Source organism: Leptonychotes weddellii, chromosome 6, assembly GCF_054177405.1.
Source record: "Leptonychotes weddellii isolate Sample4059 chromosome 6, ASM5417740v2, whole genome shotgun sequence".
NCBI lineage: Eukaryota > Metazoa > Chordata > Mammalia > Carnivora > Phocidae > Leptonychotes > Leptonychotes weddellii.
In genome coordinates, this window is record NC_138374.1 from 27,333,236 (window position 1) to 27,353,085 (window position 19,850).

At 47.0% G+C, this 19,850-nt stretch overlaps 1 protein-coding gene across 3 annotated transcripts in view; it reads left to right on the forward strand.

Annotated features, from left to right (window-relative positions):
• CRTAC1 (cartilage acidic protein 1) overlaps positions 1 to 19,850 on the forward strand; it is a 148,492-nt gene that overhangs the window by 4,522 nt on the left and 124,120 nt on the right. For all 3 annotated transcript variants that reach the window (XM_081823685.1, XM_081823686.1, XM_081823688.1), the window contains exon 2: positions 12,138 to 12,337. In XM_081823685.1, the coding sequence (XP_081679811.1) occupies positions 12,138 to 12,337 (200 nt within the window). The remainder of the gene's footprint in view (positions 1 to 12,137; positions 12,338 to 19,850) is intronic.

A 19,850-nucleotide genomic window follows, 5' to 3' on the forward strand; every position in this document is an offset into this window, starting at 1 on the left:
TCCTGCAGGCTGCAGATACAGGCTTCCAGGCCAGCTGGGGCTCTGTGAGGGATTTCTGGGGAGCCTGGCTGGTTGCTTAGGGGACATAAACCTGTGAACTCTGCTTAGGAAAAAGTATGAAATCAACTGGTTCCTTATCACACCCAACACACCCTGGACCACTTAGAGCATTTAAGAAATGAGAAGCAGCAAAGGACTTGGAGGCTGCATTGGAAAAGTAGACAGAGAGGGGTGAAGGGTCTGGGGACAGGAAGACATTTTGCTGCTGAACCACTCATGATCTTGACCTTATTGAAATCCTTTGGCAGTGACTAGAGGGCCTGTGTTGGCCCCCCGCCCCCCAGTCGTTTGGCAGTGTCTGGAGACATCTTTGGTTGTCACCACTGGGCTAGGGAATGCTACTAGATCTAGTGGGTTGAGGCCAGGGTTAGGAGAGCCCCCCAGTGAAAAATTGTCTGGCCTAATATGTCCATAGTGCCAGGGCGGAGAAACCTGGGCTGGAGCATCGCCACACAGAACTGTAGCATGCCGGAGGTGGGAGGGATTTCAGAAGTGTCCTCATCCGGCTCCCCCATTTCACAGCTCAGGCCACTAGGATCCACAGAGGTGAAAAGACTAGTGAGGGTCCTACAGCAAGCCAGCGCGGCCAAGCTGGTCTGGAACTCAGATGTCCTATTTGCTGAGACTGATTTACCCAAACTCTCTCAAAGAAGTTGTGAAGATAAAATGTGAGCTGTGAAAACACTTGGAAAATTATAAAGAGACTATTACTAATATTGCTATTATTAAGAATTCGGGAGTTTGGAAAGTTCTATTTCTGGCTGTGCCACTGACTCATTGTGTAATATTGGGCGCATCATGCCCCCACCCCCATACCTCTGTGTGTGTGTGTGTGGTGGCGGGGTGGGGGTGGGTGGTCTTAGCAAATAAGTATATCATAATCATTACCTTTAGAGAAAAGTCCAAAGACTTGCCCTTCAAAAACCCTAGCCACTTAAAAAAAAAAGAAAAGATAAAAATTTTCCTTGAAAGAAATCATGTTGACTTCGTAAGAAGAAAAGTGTTTTCTTCTTGGAAAAATTCCAGTACGCTGGCCCTGTAAGTTGGTTCCAGCCCAGGAGATCTGATCAACATCGGAGGAGAAACTGGATAACTGATAGCTCCGCAAATGACAAGCGATTGGATTTGTCCCCACTCCCTCCGGGAAGGGGAGGGGGCAGCTTCACTCTTTCCTGCTCAGCCCTCTTGGCACACGGAAGTTCTGCAAGGAACTTCACGGAGGGGTGGGAAGGCGTGTCATTAATTAGTAAAACCTTGTTTACTTAACAGACATATTCTTAAAGATCTCTTCCAAGGGACGTTTTGACATACTACTTTAATTAGCCACAGAAGAATTGCAAGTGCAGAGAGTGTATAAAATGACCCTTCCCGTTGTTTCTAGTTACTGTTATCTTTGTTTGCACCCAACAAGTAGAGTGACAAGGTCATGGGAATCACAGCTGAGCTCAGGCTGTCCCGTTGACCGGGGGAGGGACTGCGGGGACTTCCTCCCGAACGGCAGTTTCCACCTGCCTGGAGAGCAGCCCCCAAGTGGAGGCTCTCCCTCGGCATCCCCGCTGTACCCTATTTTGAGGTCTGTCTTTAAGGACCCATCATGTCAGACAAATCCTGACTCAGCTGTCTGGATAGGGAACAGGCCCAGGAGCCTGATCCCAGCCTGCAACAGAAAAACTCCGTTGGTGTTTTTCACTGAAGGCCCATCTCTGGTCTTGCCATCCATGTGCTCAGGATTGGAGGTAGGAAGTTACTTGAGTCTCTCCTTAGGGGATCAAGGTTACACCTCGGTCTGTCCCTGTAATAGAGGAGCTAAGCAGACAGGCCCTTTCCTTCTCCTGCAGACACATTGTCTAAGTGATGTCACATTCCCTTTCATCCTGGTCTCTAAGAACACACTCTTCCTTGGAGATCATAACCATGCTCCTCTCATCAGAGAAGCTATGTATATCCAAGGAGGCTTTGGCAAGTGGGGACACAAGGGTCCCTGAGAAGGAGAAACACCGCCTTGTAAGCCGCGTCAGGGGAGGCACTGTGTCTTTCGTTCTCAGCTGTAAACTCAGCGCCTAGCGTGGTGCTTGGCACATGGAAGAGCTCAGTGGGTACTTAGGGGGCGGATAAATAAGCGAATGCAGGTGGCCATTCTGGGGCAGAGGTGGCTCTTGGTATGAAAGTGGATCTCCAAACGGCCTGGATCAGTGAGGCCAGTTTTCCTTCTTCCCAGAAGGAAACAGTGGCAGAAGTTTTCCTTCTTCCCAGAGGGCTCTAGAAACCTCAAGGTCCCATTGCTCAAGCCGGGGTCGAGGAGCCCAGGCAGGGCCCACCCTCTGAGCCCTAGGCAAGGCCCAGGTTCTCTTTCTCTTTACGCCCCTCTGGGTGCTCACTGCCCTTTCCCCCCCTCCTTCCCACCAGGCTGCTGCAAGGAAGCTCAGCGCAGATTTGCCTAGCTTTAAGCTGAGAGAATAGATGATAATTTGGATTTACACTGAAGACAGACTAGGAAGTGAATCACTGCTTCACAGAAAGAGTCCCAGGGCCATGCTTCCAAATAGCAAGTTACGCTAATGCATTTTAAGTGATTTAGGGGGAAAAAAACCAACAAACCCTGACCCCTAGACTCTTAGGCCTGGAAAAGCACCTTGGAGGTCAGCCAGTGCCATGCCACTCCACTGCCCCAGGATGCCCACATCCCTTCCGCGAGGCTCTCACTTGCTTTTCAGGCGCGCCAACGGTCTGTCCTGCACACCGCTGCCCCAAATCTAAAACGCGCTTCCTACAGTGCATGGCTGAGCTTGTCGTCACCCGCTTCAGACCCTTTCCCCTGGTGTGCCTCCAGGCTCCTTACCTTGGCCTCGGAACCTATACTCCATGGGGGCAAGGCCTTTGTTTGTTCCCAGCTGTTCTCCCAGAGTTGGGCACAGGGCCTGCTACGGTGTGGGTGCTTGGGGATATGCAGTGAACAAATGGCCGAGGGAAGGGCACCTGCTGACCTCCAGCTTTCTCTCCCGCTCGGGCCCAGTATTTGCTTCCCAGCTGGAGTCCCAGCTTCCAGCCGCACCCGCCCATGGCTTCTCTACACCCCGCTGCTACAAGGGTCTTTCTAACACACCCCTCCAGCCCGGTGGTTCCCTAACCCTCTGGTTGCTGTGGCTGACCGGGCCGCCGCTCTTTTCCACCCTCCTTCCCACAGGTCGTCCTGCCCCATCCTGTGCTCCAGCCACGCAGAGCCTCATTGCACGACACAAGCCTGCTCGTCCATGTGTCATGTTGACCCCTTAGCCCGGGACACTTCCTCTACCTTGTCCGCTTTGTCAGCTCACCGCCGCCCCTCTCTTGGACCTCCCCCAGCTCCCCCAGGTGGAGGGGTTTCTGTCTCACCTGCTTTAAGACAAGTTCAGTATAGTGGAGCGTCTAAGAATGCCAATTCTAGACCAGTGGGCTTAGACACAGAATCTGGCTCCACCATGTACTAGCTTTGTGACCTGTAGCAGGTTACTTAACCTCTCTATGCCTCAGTCTCCTCATCTATGAAATGGGGTCCATAGTAAAACCTAACTCACAAGGTTATTATGAGCACTGAAGGAGATCATCTGTGTGAAGGGTGAGAATAGTACCTGGCACCCAGTCAGGAGTAGGTAAGTCTCACTATTACTACCCATTCCTCATATAGGACTTGTTACCTGAATTTGCAGTGAAAACCTGTTTGCCTGGTGTACAGAGTCCCGTGAATTAAGCTGAAGAGAGATGTGATCAGTTCTGAGATTAGAAACGGAGCCCCAACAGGCATGTGGGAGCGGGTGAGGTGAGAGGAAGGGGGTAGTTAGCAAGTATTGCCACTGTTTAGGGGAAAGGTAGAGGGGCAGATCTCTAGCAGTGGGGACGGAAAGACTGGGCACTTCTGAGAAATATTCATGGAGGAGAATGGACGTGGTGGAGAAGAAGGAAGAAGCAAGAACCAATTGTGACACCAGATTTCCAACCTGAGTGACAGTGTTGGGGTTTAAAGGGGCCCAATGAATAGCATCCCCCTTCCCTGCTCAGATTCAGGACCAACTGAGAGAGAGAAAGGGGGAGGAAGAAGGGAGGAAAGAGGCAAGCCTCAGACACCATCATTACAGAAACAGCTATTTGGAAGGCCCGGCTTCAGAGTGGGGTCTGTGGGGCACCTCCCACTGCAGCCCTCCCTCAAAGTGGGGTCTGTAGACACCTCCCACTGCAGCCCTCCCTGTGGGTGGGGGTAGGGCTGAGCCTGCCTGGCCAGCCTCAACACATGGCGGAGAGTGGCCTCTGCAACGAGGCAGGTCCAGAAAGGGCCCTCCTGCGCAGTTCTTGCACATGGAGCAATCTGAGAGGTGCCCCTGCAGCCCTCAGGAGGAGGACTCGGGGGAAGGAGGGAGCCCAGGAATGTGGCGCTGGCACTGGAGGTTCTTAAGCTCACACTCTTGATGCTTTGGGCTGGATACTTCTTCGTTTTGCTGGCTGTCCTGTACACTGTAGGAAATTTGGCAGCATCCCTGGTCTCTACCCTCTAGAAGCCAGCAGCACCCCCTTCCCTGGTTGTGACAAGCAAAACTGTCTCCAGACATTGACAGGTATCCTGGGGGTCTGGTGGGGGAGCAAAATTGCCCTCATTTGAGAACCACTGCTCTGGTCAAGTGGAAGGTCCTCTGGATGGAAACCTCAGGAGTGGGAAAAAAACGCTTCCTCCCCACTCCTGACCCAGGGATCGGGGCCTTACATAGGCAGTGCTAGAAGGGCAGGATGGGGAGACAGCCGGGTGCTCCACACCTTTGGGTCTGCTCTCTGGACGCTCTCCCTTCCCTCCTGCCTCTCGTGTCCAGCTGCCTTCTTAGCATCCTTCAACTTAACTTGTAGCGACACCCCCCTACCTCTTTGGAAGCATTCCCAGCTCCCCGCCCTGCCCCCCAGCTCCTTTAGCTATCATTTTGTGCTCCCTCCTCCACAGCACCCCTCATCCTGTACTGCAAATGTTGACTAACTTTCTCCCTGTGAGCCCAGCGCTGCCGAGCAGAATCCCAGGATTGTCGAGGGTCCACGGGGCGTGTCGCTGTGGGTGAATGAACCAAGACAACTTCTGGTAGCTCTTCTCCAAAGATGCCTTAGTTCCAGGCACTCCTGTGTGGGGCTCGGCCTCTGCAGGGCGGAGTGCTCCCACAGCTGCCTTTCTCCCTGGAGCCTCTGCCCCCCTACAGTGTCTGGAAAGGGTCTGTGCTCCCTGCTCATTTCTAACTTCTGAAGCATTCGGGGCTCTTCTGTAGAGTGAGACTCTGCCCCCCTACAGTGTCTGGAAAGGGTCTGTGCTCCGTGCTCATTCTCAACATCTGAAGCATTCAGGGCTCTTGCTTTTGTGAGAGCTCTGGGCCTTGTCTCTTTCGATAATTGCGGAAGAACTGCTTGCCCTGGAAATTGCCCTGGAAGCCTCTCCCCACAGCTGCCTGACCCCACTCCGAGATCTGGGTTGCTTGGTTACCAGCTTTCAGACCCAATTCAGGAAAGTCCCAAGGCCACAGAAAACTGAGTTTGGCTACATGTGACCCAACCCACAGCCAATGTCTAAAGACTATCTGACCTAACACTATCCATGTGGAAGAAGGGAAACAAGCAGTGAGCACTGCCCGGCCTGGCCCCCAACAGGTGTCCACTAGCTCGCTTAACCCTTGAAACCTTGGTGCGTTGTCATCTGTAACGTGGGAAGCAGACAGTGAGCATGTCAGACGCCACGTTACAGATGACGACACTGAAGAGCTGAACGATGGAGGAACATGCCCAAGGTCACTACCTAGTTGATGCGGGGGTGGGGGGGGGGTGAGATCCAAATCCAGGTCCCTGACTCCAGTCCTACCATCCCTTACCCTTGTTAAGCCAGACCCCTCTTTGCCCCCTCCCCACACCTCCCCTGTAGGAGCAGCCCACATTCCTTACTGAGGCACCGGGTATTCTGGCCCTGCACCCCTCGGCCCAAGCTCTGCCTTTGGTAGTTAGCCTCGCCTCCTCTAGGCTGCTCGGCCCTGGGTGTCCTCCGTTTGCACCTACGTGCTTAACCTCCTACTCCGAGCCGCTCAAAGTGCTCAAATACATAGTAGGCCCTTCATACCCAAGCATTCAAGAAAAAGTTTCAGTTCAACCTACTTTTTGATTCCATGTTTAACTTCTCCACGCTCTCCCAAAAGATTCAGATGTTCACAGTGGTGTGACAGGAGGTTTCTCAGGTCAGCCATGTAAAATGTGAGGTCCCTCCAGGTGCCGGCGGCCCTTCCGCTTCACACGGTTCCAGCCTGCTCTGCTTTCTTCCCCAAACTCCCTATCTCACCTCTTCCTGTGACATTCTCTAGCTAAGTAGTTTTTCTTCATATACTTCAACAAGCTGGTGAGGAATTTTAGGAGCAGAAACATTTTTCACTTTAAAGCAGATTGTAACTTACACTCCCAGGTCTCTGAGGACCATGAGTCTAGGGCAGTGGTTCTCAAGCCAGGCTGTCCATCAACATCATCTGGGGAGCTTCTAAAAATATACAGCACCCAAGCCCCACCCCAGACCAATTCAGTCCGAAACTGGGTGAAGGACCTGGGCCACGTCATATTTCTAAAAACTCCCAGGTGAGTCTATGGGCCAGCTAGGGTTTAGAACCTTTGGTCTAGAGCCTTGCTACTAGAAGTGAAGTTTGCAAACCAGCAGCAGAGACATCATGTGACATTTTGTTAGAGTGCAGAAACTGAGGCCCCACCCCAGACCTACCAAATCAGAATGTGCATTTTACCAAGATCTTCAGGTGATTTGTAAGCATCTTACAGTTTGAGAAGCCTTGCTTTAGGGAAAGAACAGGTTTTAAATAACTGTATGACAAGTTGCAAACAATTTCTGCTGATTCACATTATCATTTGGACATATTCCTTTGTACATTTAACAAATATTAATTGAGCACCAACTAGTACCAGGCACTATCATGGTTTTTAAGGACACATTGGCATGCACCTTTGTCTTAGCCTGCAAATTCCTCCCCATACCCTGTTTTCTCTAGGTTGTACCATTTGGTGATAGCCATCCCCTTTCTCCTAGACCTGACCCCCCTCCAGTTCCAACCCTTACCCTCTTCTCACTTTTTTGTAAAAACTGGAATCAGAACCCTTCTTTGTCACTTCATATTAAGTATGGTAATTTAACTCGGAGCTGAAGACAGCTAGGACTTTGAGTGTATAGGGATAAACTGAGCCTGCAGCTCTGAGGATTGCATAACCCTCGATTGATTTCAATCAATCTTAGATCTAGAGACAGAGGAGCAGGTTCCTGAACTAATCTCATACCTTCACTGTAGTATATACCCTGGTTTCTTGACTGGGAGCTATAGTACAGAACCTTGTTACTCAATGTGTAACTTGTAGACCGGGATCATTGGCATCACCGGGGAACTTGTTAGAAATGGGGAATGTTGAACCCTACTACAGATCTAGTGAATCAGAATCTGCAATTGAACTAGACCGCCGGGTGATTCACATACGCATTAAAGTTTGAGAAGCACTGGTATAGAACATGTTATAATCGCATGGGGGAGCTTTTAGAACTCTGATGTCTCCCTGCTGCACCCTGTGCCAGTTAAGTGAGAATATCTTGGTGTGAGACCAGACATCTGGTCTCTAAATGTACCACATTGGCCATTTTTAAGTGTAGAGTTCAGTGACATTGCGCACATTCACATTGGTGTGCAACCATAACTACCATCTATCTCCAGACTTTGTCATCTTCCCACACTGAAACTCTGTCTCCATTAAACACTAACTCCCCATTCCTCCTCCCCCCACCAGCCCCTGACAACCACCATTCTATTTTCTGTGTCTGTGAGTGTGACTATTCTGGGTACCGCATCTAAGTGGAATGATAGAGTATATGTCCTTTTGTGACTGGCTTATTTCACTCAGCACAATGTCTTCATGGTTCATCCATGTCATCGCCTGTGTCACAACGGTCTTCCTTTTTAGAGGTTATAATATTCCATTCTACGGATAGACCACACTTGTTTACTATTTAGCTGTCGATGGACTCTTGGGTTGCTTCCACCTTTTGGCTCTTGTGAATAATGCTGCTATGAATGAGGGTGTACAAGTATCTTTTTGAGCCCCTTCTTTCACTTCTTTCCAATGTAAACCCAGAAGTGGGATTGCCAGATCACATGGTAGTTGTATTTGGGATTTTTTTTGAAGAACTGCCGCACAGTGGTTTTCCGAAGTAGCTATGCCATTTTATATTCCTACCAGCAGTGCACAAGGGTCTTAGTCCCCCACATCTTCTTGAACGACTGTCATTTTCTGGGTTTGTTGTTTTTGTTTTTGTTTTTGTTTTTTGCTATATCCATCCTAATGGGCATGAGTGGTATCTTATTATAGTTCTGATTTGCATTTCCCTGATGATTACTGATGTTGAGCATCTTTTCACATATTTATTGGCCATTTGTATATACCTTCTTTGGAGAAATGTCTATTCAAGTCCCTTGCCCATTTTTAATTGGGTTGTTTTTTGTTGTTGAGTTGTAGGAACTCTTTATACATTCTGGATATTGATCCCTTATCAGATATATGATTTGCAAATATTTTCTCCCATTCTGTGGGTTGCCTTCTCACTCTGTCAATAGTGTCCTTTGATGTACAAAAGTTTTAAATTTTGAGGTAATCCATTTTATCTATATTTTCTGTTGTTGTGTGCTTTTGGTGTCATGTCCAAGAAATCATTGTCAGACAACAGTATTCTTTAAAAAACTCCCCCAGTTATTCCAGTGTAAAGCTCCAGCTGAGCAGTGTTTCTCAAACTTTAACGTGCATTTGCATCACCTGAAATCTTATTAAATTGCGTATTCTTATTTATTAGGTCTGGGGTGGGGCCCAAGATCCTGCTTGTTAACAAACTCCTAGCTGATGTTGAGGCTGCTGGTCTGGGAACCAGTCTGAGTAGTCAAGGTACAGAGAAGCCCTTCAATGATTTCTTTCACACGAGCCCTGAGAGTAGAACGTGGATCTTTTCCAGGCCTTTTCCTGAGTGTCTTCACCAGAACTGTTTTCCAATCTGCCATGGAGATAGGCTCACAGCTTCCCCTCTAATTCACAGCTGGTTCGGAGCAACCCGGCTGGGTGCGCTGAGTGCCCTTGACATAGCCGAAGAATAACATGTAAATTGCATGTTCTCCCTGCCCCCCTCTGCCCCTGCCCCACCGCGGGGGGTGGGGGCTGCTGTCCACTGGTCTGCCCATGTGGGGTGATTTCACATTCCGCACTAATGATGGCTGATTCCTCTCTGGGCCTTAGCCTCTGTGGGGGAACTACTGCAGAACCCTGTTGAAAAGCTGTTTTGTTCAAAATATGTTTAATGTGCTCAGAAAGGAAAATCACACAGGTTGGTCTGAAGTTTATAGAAGGCACCAGAGAGAAAAACTACTGAAGTTCTGCTTCTAAAAAAAAAATCCTTTAATTCATCATAGAATTTTAGAGCAGGAAAGGACCTTTAGAGTCTATCCCAAACTCTCATTTTGGAGAAGAAAGCTGGGACCCAACAAGGCTGTGACTTGTTCAACGTCACCTAGCAAAATGGAGGTCAGCCCATAGGTTAATACTTCTTTTTAACCTTGCTTTAGGTTATTTATCTGGAAATGGTTAACACAGAGTAGCTACCTCTTTCATATGGCTCCTTTAATTAAAAGTTCAGCTTTGCGGGGCAGCTGGGTGGCTCAATCGGTTAAGCATCTGCCTTTGGCTCAGGACATGATCCCAGGGTCCTGGGATCGAGCCCTACATCGGGCTCCTTGCCCAGCAGGGAGTCTGCTTCTCCCTCTCCCTCTGCCCCTCTCCCCCTAACTCATGCTCACTCTCTCTCTGTCTTACAAACAAACAAACAAATAAATAATCTTTTTTTTTTTTTTAAGTTCACCTTTTCACAGAAAAGGTAAAAATCAACAGGCTGGATCATGGTTCTTGCCCCTCATGGCCTTCATTAGAAAATTTCTACCAGATGTTTACTTTTATAAGTTATGAATCTCTTCTAAAGAACATTGAGGCTTCCTGATTAAGTGTGCAATCTAAGAAAAAATAGTTATTATACCGTATTCTTCAGTAGTTATGTGCTTCTGAAACCTATTCCAGAATTCTGATATTACCTAAACAGAAGGTTGTTTCCCCTTCCGTATTACCCCAACTGGACCTCCCTCCCTGGTGCCAGTGACCCAAATTGTAGGTATGGTGCCTGGGAGGGACTAACTAGCTTCTAGAAGATATACCCAATGCCACTTTCCTTTTCTCTGTCCATTGCAAACCTTGTAATCTGATCACAGTACTCTTTCAATCCACTGCCAATCAACTGGATCTGGCTCTCAAGCTGAAACTCATTTGTTGTCCTTACAATAGAGGTCACACCTTGAAAAGACCAGTGACCTTCAGATCCACCCTACATTTCATCATGTCTACACTGGTTATTAAATACTCTTTAGCTTCTCATTTTACCACCAGCTGCTCATTAATCCAATTATAAGTTTCCTTTATCCAACCAAACTTCCTGCCGAGTTGCTCAACTCTCATAGTGATGCGTTTGCCTTCCGTGATTAGACAGCCCGGGAGAAGATACTGTCTTGTTCAGACATCTCAGTAATTTAGGCTTGACCTCACTCTAATAGTGCAACACCCAACATGTGCCTTATGAACATGCTGCAAGAGCCCGCTTCCCAGGAAGGCTCACCAAGGTTAGTTTCCGCCCAGAGTGGGAGTCCTGCCCCTGGGTCTCTCCCCAGCCTCACCAGCAAGGCATTAGGGAGGCTCCTGAAGCATGGCTGACTGTGAAGGCAGTGCCTGGGCCCTTCATTTGGGTTTCTGGGTCCTGAATGGAAGCAAGCTCATTTGCTGGCAGGAGCGTCTGTCTCCATATGGAGAATCCGTCTTCACATCTTCTTTTCATTAAGACATCAGCCTCACTCAGCCTTGCTCTCGGCTGCCAGACACACTGGCATGCCAACAGGAAAAGTTCCATCAAGAAGGGGTCTGCTGCCTTCTGAAGGCAGGAAGGCACCACTCTGCCTGCAGGACTGGTTCTGTGCAGCCTTCATGAGACTTGTTTCAGCAGAGCCTTTAGAACACTCTGTGAGCTCTGACTCCAGGCCTGCAGGCAGAGTCTCCGGGTGGTGCCATCTGTAGCTCCCGCAGAGGCAGGGCGGGGCCCTTCCAGCTCCTTGGCCATTCTCATCAGTCTCCTGGGTGCATGCCACCAGCTCCCATGGCCCCAGGCTGCTGGGCAACACCCTGAGTTATGTTAGAGATATAATAATGAATTATACAATCATTATACATAATTAATTTATAATAAAACACACACACAATGGTTTAATTTCTCCAAGTGAATGATGTGCCACCGCCAGATCCTGCTGGAATACATTCCCTAAATGACTGATTTCTGATCTGGAGATGATAGCCAGCTGCCCTAGGAAGGGACCTTGGCCAGATTCCCTCCAAGCTACCTCTGGGGTATGTCCCATTGAAGGATAATCCTTCGCTGCCTCTATTGTTGTTCTAGACCGGGATACCCATGGGGGTCTCACTCCACCCCAGGACTGTTTGAGAGTGGTTATCTTCTTCATTCCCCCAATCTTTCTTACAGAGTATGGGAGATGCCAATGTATTTATACTCCCCCATTCCTTCCTTCCTTCTTTCCTTCACTCAACAACTGTGTGATGAGTGCCTGTTATGCGCCAGACCCTGTCCTTGGCTTGGTGTGCATGAGTAAGCCAAACACAACGATCCATGCCCTGGTGGAGTTTACATTCTAGCAGAGGGAGCTGGACAATCAATAGTAAGCATAATGAATAAGTAGATTACACAGTGATAGGTGCTATAGAGGAAGAAGAAGCAGAGCAGGATAAGGGTGATCAGGTGTGATGCAGGCAGGCTGTAGGTTTCAACATGATGGTCAGGGCAGGTGTTATGGGAAAGTGGCAGCCTCAGAATGGCCAAGCCCTCCATGAAGAAGGGGGAAAGGCCTACTTGGGGCTGTTTGCTTAGGAGATCTTTCAGTAACATTTGTAAATTTTGGTTGCAGATGTTCAGGATGTTACTGTTCCTGCTGCTGCTGCAGTTTCTGCCCCCCACCGAGGGGTCCCAGCGTGCTGAACCCATGTTCACTGCAGTCACCAGCTCCGTCTTGCCCCCTGACTATGACAGCAACCCCACCCAGCTCAACTATGGTGTGGCAGTCACCGATGTGGACCATGATGGGGATTTTGAGATCGTTGTGGCAGGGTAAGTGTCTCCCACCCTTAGTCTGACCCATATATCAGTCAGCTTTTGCTGTGATAAGGCTGAGTAACAAATACCAAAAGCCAATGGTTTGCAACAATACGTATTCCCGCTCCTAGGTCTCAGCTGGGCTCAGCTGGGCCTCTAGTATGCCATGTCCTTGTCTTTTGCTGTAGCAGTGAGAGATGGAGGCTGGAGAGTTTTTCAGGGAGAGAATTTGAATGCTCTGCTTCGAGGCATGCTCTTCAGATTTTTAGTCTCCTTAGTTATACAAGTAACACTTCCTTAGCAGCGGGACTGTAGACTCTCTACGAAGGAAGGGCTTAAAGGTGACAATTATGAGAGAAGGGGCTGCTCAAAGCTGCCTTTGCACAGCATCTTCCGTAAGACTAGGAAGACAGTAATCGTCCCTTTCACAGAAGGGAGGAAGACGGGAATTCAGGATAGCTAAACGTACTCTAAAGCATGCCTTGCTGCCCACCCGAGAAGCAACATTGTGTGGTAAGAAAAGCACACGATTTGGAGTCCAAGTAGCTTGAGTTCATGCCATAGAGCTACAGCTTTCTAGTTGCATGACCTTGAGTCAGTCCCTTACTCGCTGAGATTCAGATGCATCATCTGTAGAAACAGGAGTCATTGTCATGCTTTCTTGTCCTGAAAACCTCAGGAGGGTGTTGCATGTACTAGTGCATTGTCAGGTCTGCCAGTAACCATCGATAAGCACTGTTTCTGGAGCCCTGTGCTGAGCCTTTCCCCAGCACTGCCTTACTTCATCCTCCTGACAACTCTGTGAAGTACATACACAAGAAAAGGGAATTAGATGGGAAGTGACTTGCCCTCATCAATTAAACGGGACGTGGATGGGTCAGGATTTGAACCCCAGGGCTCCCTAACCCTAGAGCTACTGAACTACGGTTGTGCAAAGTTTTGTTATCACTTCAAAAGTCAGTCGATCGATAAACACGCCAGGGCCTGTCCTCCTCATTCTGGGAGGCCTGAGCTTTTATGGCAGCATGGAAAACAGTCACTGTCAGGTAGCACTGTCATGTAGCAGCTGCATGTAACAGCAGAGAGCACTGACCTTGGAATTGGAAGACCTGGTGTTAATCCTAACCATACCACCCAATAGTTGCAAACCTTGTGCAAGTTACTCGGCTATGCGGTGCCTATTTTCTCACCTCTGAAATGGGCATATTGAAGTCTACCCCCACCTACCACACAGGACAGGGTGAGGATCAGCGGTGGTGATACATAGAAAAGATAGTTTATAGGGCGCCTGGGTGGCTCAGTTGGTTAAGCGACTGCCTTCGGCTCAGGTCATGATCCTGGAGTCCCGGGATCGAGTCCCGCATCGGGCTCCCTGCTCAGCACGGAGTCTGCTTCTCCCTCTGACCTTCCTCCTTCTCATGCTCTCTGTCTCTCATTCTCTCTCTCTCAAATAAATAAATAAAATCTTTAAAAAAAAAAAAGAAAAGATACTTTATAAAGCACCCTTCTTCTTCCATTTATTCATTTCTTCTACCCTGTGAAGAGTAGGAGGTACCCAATTCTAGACCTCCTAGAAGTCTGGATGAGCACCCCGTCCAATAGAACCTTCTGCAGTGATGCAAATGTTCTATGTCGGTGCTGTCCGGTATGGTGTCCACGTGCCACACGTGGCTGTTGAGCATTTGAAATGTGGCTACTATGACTGAGGAACTGAATTTTTAATTTTATTTCATTTAAATTAAATTTAAATTTAATTTAACAGGCAGGCCCTATCTGGCAAAGTTTGGGCTGCCGAGTGTTCTTCTACAAGATGATACTGCCCACATTGAAATTAGCACAGTTCTGGGTCTTAGGAAGGAAAAACTAAAGAGCAGAGTGTGGTAGAAAAGAGAACATCAGAAGTGGTTGTAATGACCCTGCTGAGGTGACCTGAGCAGCTTGTCCATGCTTGGTGCTGTGACAATCTGGTGTCTCTCTCAATCGGGAGCAGCCCACCTCATCAAATCCTGCCTCCCAGAGCCATGAGTCTCTGCTTACGGGACTTTGATGCATGTCTGAAATGTTCTAGGTGGCCCTGCCTCCTGTCAGATGGTACCAGCCTCCCCCAGTAGCTCCTGGGAGCCGACAGAGGACAGAGGATGGTAGGGTAACCATCCTTCCCTCCTCCCAGGCCCTCTACAACTTACTGCAGTGAGCATCCTGGCCCTTCACCTTGGACATGAGCTTCAGGTACAGCTCTCCATCGCACCCATCTTTGGACGCACACGGTTACCACTGCATCTCCTGAGCATGCAGTTTATTTCTTTCCAAGTGCTGGGCATTCATTTCATCTTCATTTCCCATGAAGTCCCTCCCTCTGTCTCTTCCAAGAACTCAAGAAATCTGCTTCTGTGTCCTTGGTGGTAGGGAGGCTAGACATCCTTTGTAGTCATCTTAGAGTAGGTAAACCTGGTCTAGCTTGCTGTTGACTGTGGGGCCTGCAGCACTTTGGAGTCCTCCTCTGGAAACAAAACCCAGACCATCCTGGATCCTCATCCTGAATCGGCCAAAGATCAGGGAAAGACCCTTCTCTCTTCTCCCAGGGAAGGGTTGAGCCAGGCAGGCCCTGTCTGGGAAAGTTTGGGCTGCTGAGTGTTCTTCTACAAGATGATACTGCCCACTCCCAGCAAAGGAGAAGGTTTGCATGGAGGACAGGATGGTGAAATTGGGCAGCCTCCCAGCTCCAGGTCAGGCCTTCTTTGTGGCTGTTGTGAAGCATTGTGAATTCTCAGAGCGTCAGAAAGACACGTTCTAATTTAAGTACCAAAATACGTTCCAAAGGCAAATATAACTTTCTATTATCTTCAGCTTAGGCTGATTTGTCACTGTCTTCTTCTTTGGGCTCGATAACCAAGGGTTGACTATATAGACATATTTAAATCAGGACCTTGGGAGGTCATTTGGTCCACCCCTTGCCTTCCAATTAGGCCACACCTATAGCTCTTAGAAGCTCCATTTATTTAAAGCCTTCCAAGAGAATGTGTGCAATCTTTTTGTAATCTAGCTCAATTACTTATGTCAAGAATCTATTTGACAAATCTGAATCCCTCATATTAGAGTTTAATAAGCCATTTCTTTTAACTTTTGCTTTGCTATTGCCTTTGAAGATACAAACCAAGTGGTCACCATTCTTTCAAACAATGACAACTAGGACCACTGCTCTGCATTTTATTCTCTGTGGACTTGGCCACGTTTCTGGTTTCGACTCTTATTCTATGTCATCTACTCTATACCCATATTTAACTCCGTTTCCTTCTCTGTTTGATTGTAGACTCTGTTTAAGAATCATGCTGCAAGAGTTGAAATTTCTAAAAATTGAAGGTGAATACCTTTACCTGGAGCACCTGTGGTCCAGCTCATGACAGGCCCACTCTGTATTATCTTATAGACCTTTGCTGGTCCCTGAAGGCATTTACCTTTGCGACCCCTGGGATAATGGCCAGCTCTTCAGTGTATAAGGCTCCCTGTACTTGAATTTGTCTTAGATGTGTTGACCTTGTAGTGTGTCTGACTTGACACTTGACTGTTGCTTTGACTATTTACTCTTTGAATAGGTTTGTTTTGCTTTGCTTTTTTGGTATCCTCGTTCTGGGTATTGATGGCATTGATTTTGAGCATGTTGCGGGTGAGTTTGTGTTGTGTTTCAGTTTCTTGAGTTAATTGTGATGGAAGGCGTGTGTGCGTGCATCTGACTGTGGGAGGAGCAGAAAATGACCGCCCTTTGTTCTGCGGGGATGGGGGAGGGAATGGGCTGGCTCTGATCCTCGGCCACAGCTGGGCGAGTGCCTCCGCATCTGGAGGGCTTATCTGTTGACCGGCAGGTGCATGATTGCGGTCTGTGCAGTCTCCTCCCTGCGGCGTGAGGGGAGGATTTGATCACCCCCAGAGACATCCGCGCACGCACAGACCAATGAGGAACTTCAGGACTGGTTCCCTGGGTAAATAAAAAGCTCAGTAGCTTCCCCTTTTCTCAGCGGAGCTAAACACCCAATCTACAGTCTCACATAGTCTAGAAAGGGATTCCTGTTGGTGTCGATCTTGCACAATTCCTTTAGAGTAGCTTTTGTTTCCTGGGATATCCCCAGAGGTCTGAGATAACCCCCCCCCTACCCTTTCAGTTTCCAACAGAAGTTTTGCTCAAAGGGAAAGATTGTAGTGGTTGTAAAGTTTAAATCACGATTTAGATCAGTTTTTCCACACAGAACATTCATTTGATAAAACCTTAACGCAGTCTTCACACTTGGAAGGGTTTCATTTAAAGGGATGCTACATATCATAAAGCAGTGTTTCATTTTGTTCTTAATTTTGCAACTATGTCAGAAAACTTTTTTAATTTACTAAGGTTAATTGAATTATTTAAAAGCAAACTGTATTCAATTATCAGATTAATCATAATCATATAGGAGATATGTTTGCCATTATAAATAATAAGAACAATGATAAAGAATGAGGTATTTATCTACGATTCAACCAAAGCAGGATTTATGCATTTTATTATGAGTATATATAGATACATGCAGCATATATAGATATATATAGTGTGTATAGATAGATAATAGATGGGTAGATAGATGTATCGCTGTAAATATATGCAGATATATGTAGTCTAAGTCTATATGTATATACACATACACACTTTTAACAAAATAGGAAAAATAGTTTTGAACTTTCTGTGCTAATTGTTGCTTTGTAGAACATTTTAATAGATTTGATCATCAGTTTTGACAACTTTAAAATGTTAGATTATTTCATTCAGTTCAATTTATCTTTCTCTTCTAATTTAAAATAGATCTTACAATGTAATAACACTCATATGTTTTTTATTACCAAAAAAATCATACAATATCGATGAAAGTAAAAATCCATCTCTATCAACCCCCCACCCCTCCTTTAAGCACATCCCAGTCCTTTCTTAAGATAACAGTTGTTTTCAGTTCGTTGTTTATACTTCTAGAAGTTTCTATATTACATATATGTATTACATATATGTACCTAGGTTGCAAATATATAATTTTTGGAAGAATCAAACTGATACATATTATTCCAAAACTCACTTTTTTCACTGCATAGTATACTTATTGTTCATATATAGATATAGATATAGATAGATAGATGATAGATAGACAGATAGATAGATAGATAGATTTAGCTCATTTTTTAAAGTTGTTTAGTGTGGATGTACCACATTTGTTTTGTCACCCCTCAAGTGACATTTAAGCTGTCCCTAATCTGTGACCACTGCAAACAATGCTGAACTGCGCATCCTTATCCACATATGCAAATATTTTTCTGAGATAGATACCAAGCAGTGGAGATGTTGGGAATGCTATGTACATTCTGGATCTTAATAAATAGCACCAAATTATTTCCAATTTCCATCTTTTTCTATTTATTCATAGCCTAGAAATAAAAGGTAAGCTTGGGGATTATTGAATTCAACAGCTATTCAAGCCCCTACCTTGTGTACAGCCGCATAGACTCCGGGGCCTGAACCTGATCAATTTAGACCTAATAGTTCCAAGAAGGACAAAGCCTATTCTGCATCTACAAAAGAAGCTGCCGCTGTTAAAAACCGGATTGAGGAACTTCAATACTGTCTGATTCCAACTGCTAAGAGGACTTCTTCTAAAGCCTCGTTTGCAAAAATATATTTCTTAAATGGTTCACCCTTCACCCCGAGATTCATTGTCGCCGGTATCATGGTAGCTTGATTGTGGGGTGCCAGCTCTTCTGCTGTGGTTAAGCAGGGACTGCCCCTGATTTTCAATACTAATAAGACATGAGCCGGAGCAGGAACCGGGGCTTGTAAACGCATTCCGAAAACTTTTCTAGGGCGCATGGGTGGCTCAGTTGGTAGGGCGACTGCCTTCAGCTCAGGTCATGATCCTGGAGTCCCGGGATCGAGTCCCACGTCGGGCTCCCTTGCTCGGCGCGAGGTCTGCTTCTCCCTCTGACCCTCTTCCCTCTCGTGCTCTCTCTCATTCTCTCTCTCAAATAAATAAAATCTTAAAAAAAAAAAAAAAACCTTTTCTAAAAAGGTTACTTAGCGGTGCATGGTGGGTTTTCCAGACACGTCTCATTGCTGCATTTGAACTTCCTTCTCCCCAGAAGCAGTGGGCAAACATTCTACCCTGCGCGCCAGGTCACAGACTCTCCTGACAGCCCAAGGTTCCGAAGCCCCTTGATAGGTACCCTAGCGACCCCGCTCCCCCCACAGAAGGTGTGGTAGGCAGAATAATGGCCTTCCAAAGATGTTGCATCCTAATGCCCACAGCCAGTGAATATGCTGTCTTATCTGGCAAAAGGGACTGCGCAGATGGGATTAAGTTAAGGACCTTGAGATAGTGAGATGATCCCAGATTATCCGAGTGGGCCCGAGGTAATCACAGGGTCCTTAAAACTAGAAAAAGGGAAGCGGAAGAGGAGGTCACAGTGATGTGAGGTGAGAAGGACTTAAACTCACCATTCCTGGCTTTGAGGATGGAGGGAGGGGTCACAGGTCAAGGAATATGGGTGGGCTCTAGAAGGTGGAGAAAGGTAGGGAAATAGATTTACCCCTAGAGCTTCTAGAAGGGAATGCAGTCATGCCAACACCTTGATTTCAGCACAGACCAATGATGGAATTCCGACAGACCGAAGTGTAAGATAATCAGTTTGTATTGTCTTATGCCACTAAGCTCGTGGTGAGTTGTTACAGCAACAAGAGGGAATTAGTACGTCAGTTGCTTGGTGTGATTTTTCGGAGAGGGGATGGCCATTACCTCAGAGAATTTTAATAGTATTATTTTAACAATTTCATGGCCTTAAAATAAATATACCACCCACAAGCATATTATTTAAAAGAATAAAGCAAGTATACCCCTCCAAGGACCATGTGCGGTTTGGGGAAGAATCTAAAAGCACACTTTGTTCCTTGGTGACCAGCCACCTTAATTCACTGTTTGACACCCCGTGTCTTAGATGGTTGGAGGCGGGGAGAGGGATTCAGGGCTTTTAAAGTCCGCATTGCCCTTGGTGAGACAGCACACTGAAACTGGGTGAGGTCATGAGTGACCGGTACCCTGGAGAGATGCAAGCATTCCAAGAGTCGGACAGGGTGGAGAACACTTCCAGGTGAGAATCACCAAGGCCTTGGAGGGGGCATTTGGAAGGACAGGTAGTATGCGGGTCTGTTTAACTAGGGAGCAATGTCCTCTCCAGGCTGGAGACAGCTTTGGGCTTACTTAGATTTTATTGTTTGTTTTAAAATTAATTTTTTTAAAAAAAAGAAGTTTAACAAAAAACTGATTTTCACATAGTGAAGGATATTTATAAAAAGCCATTCCAAAATAGTAATATAATTAAGACCCTAAAATTGCCTCTGCTGAAAAAGGCAAAGCTACTTTTAGTAGTCTGAGTTTTTCATCCATTCAGAAAGTGGATGGATGTAGGCCCTGTCTCCAGTCACCTTCCTTGAAGTCTGTCTTCTCCCCAGTTCTGTAAGTGGTGG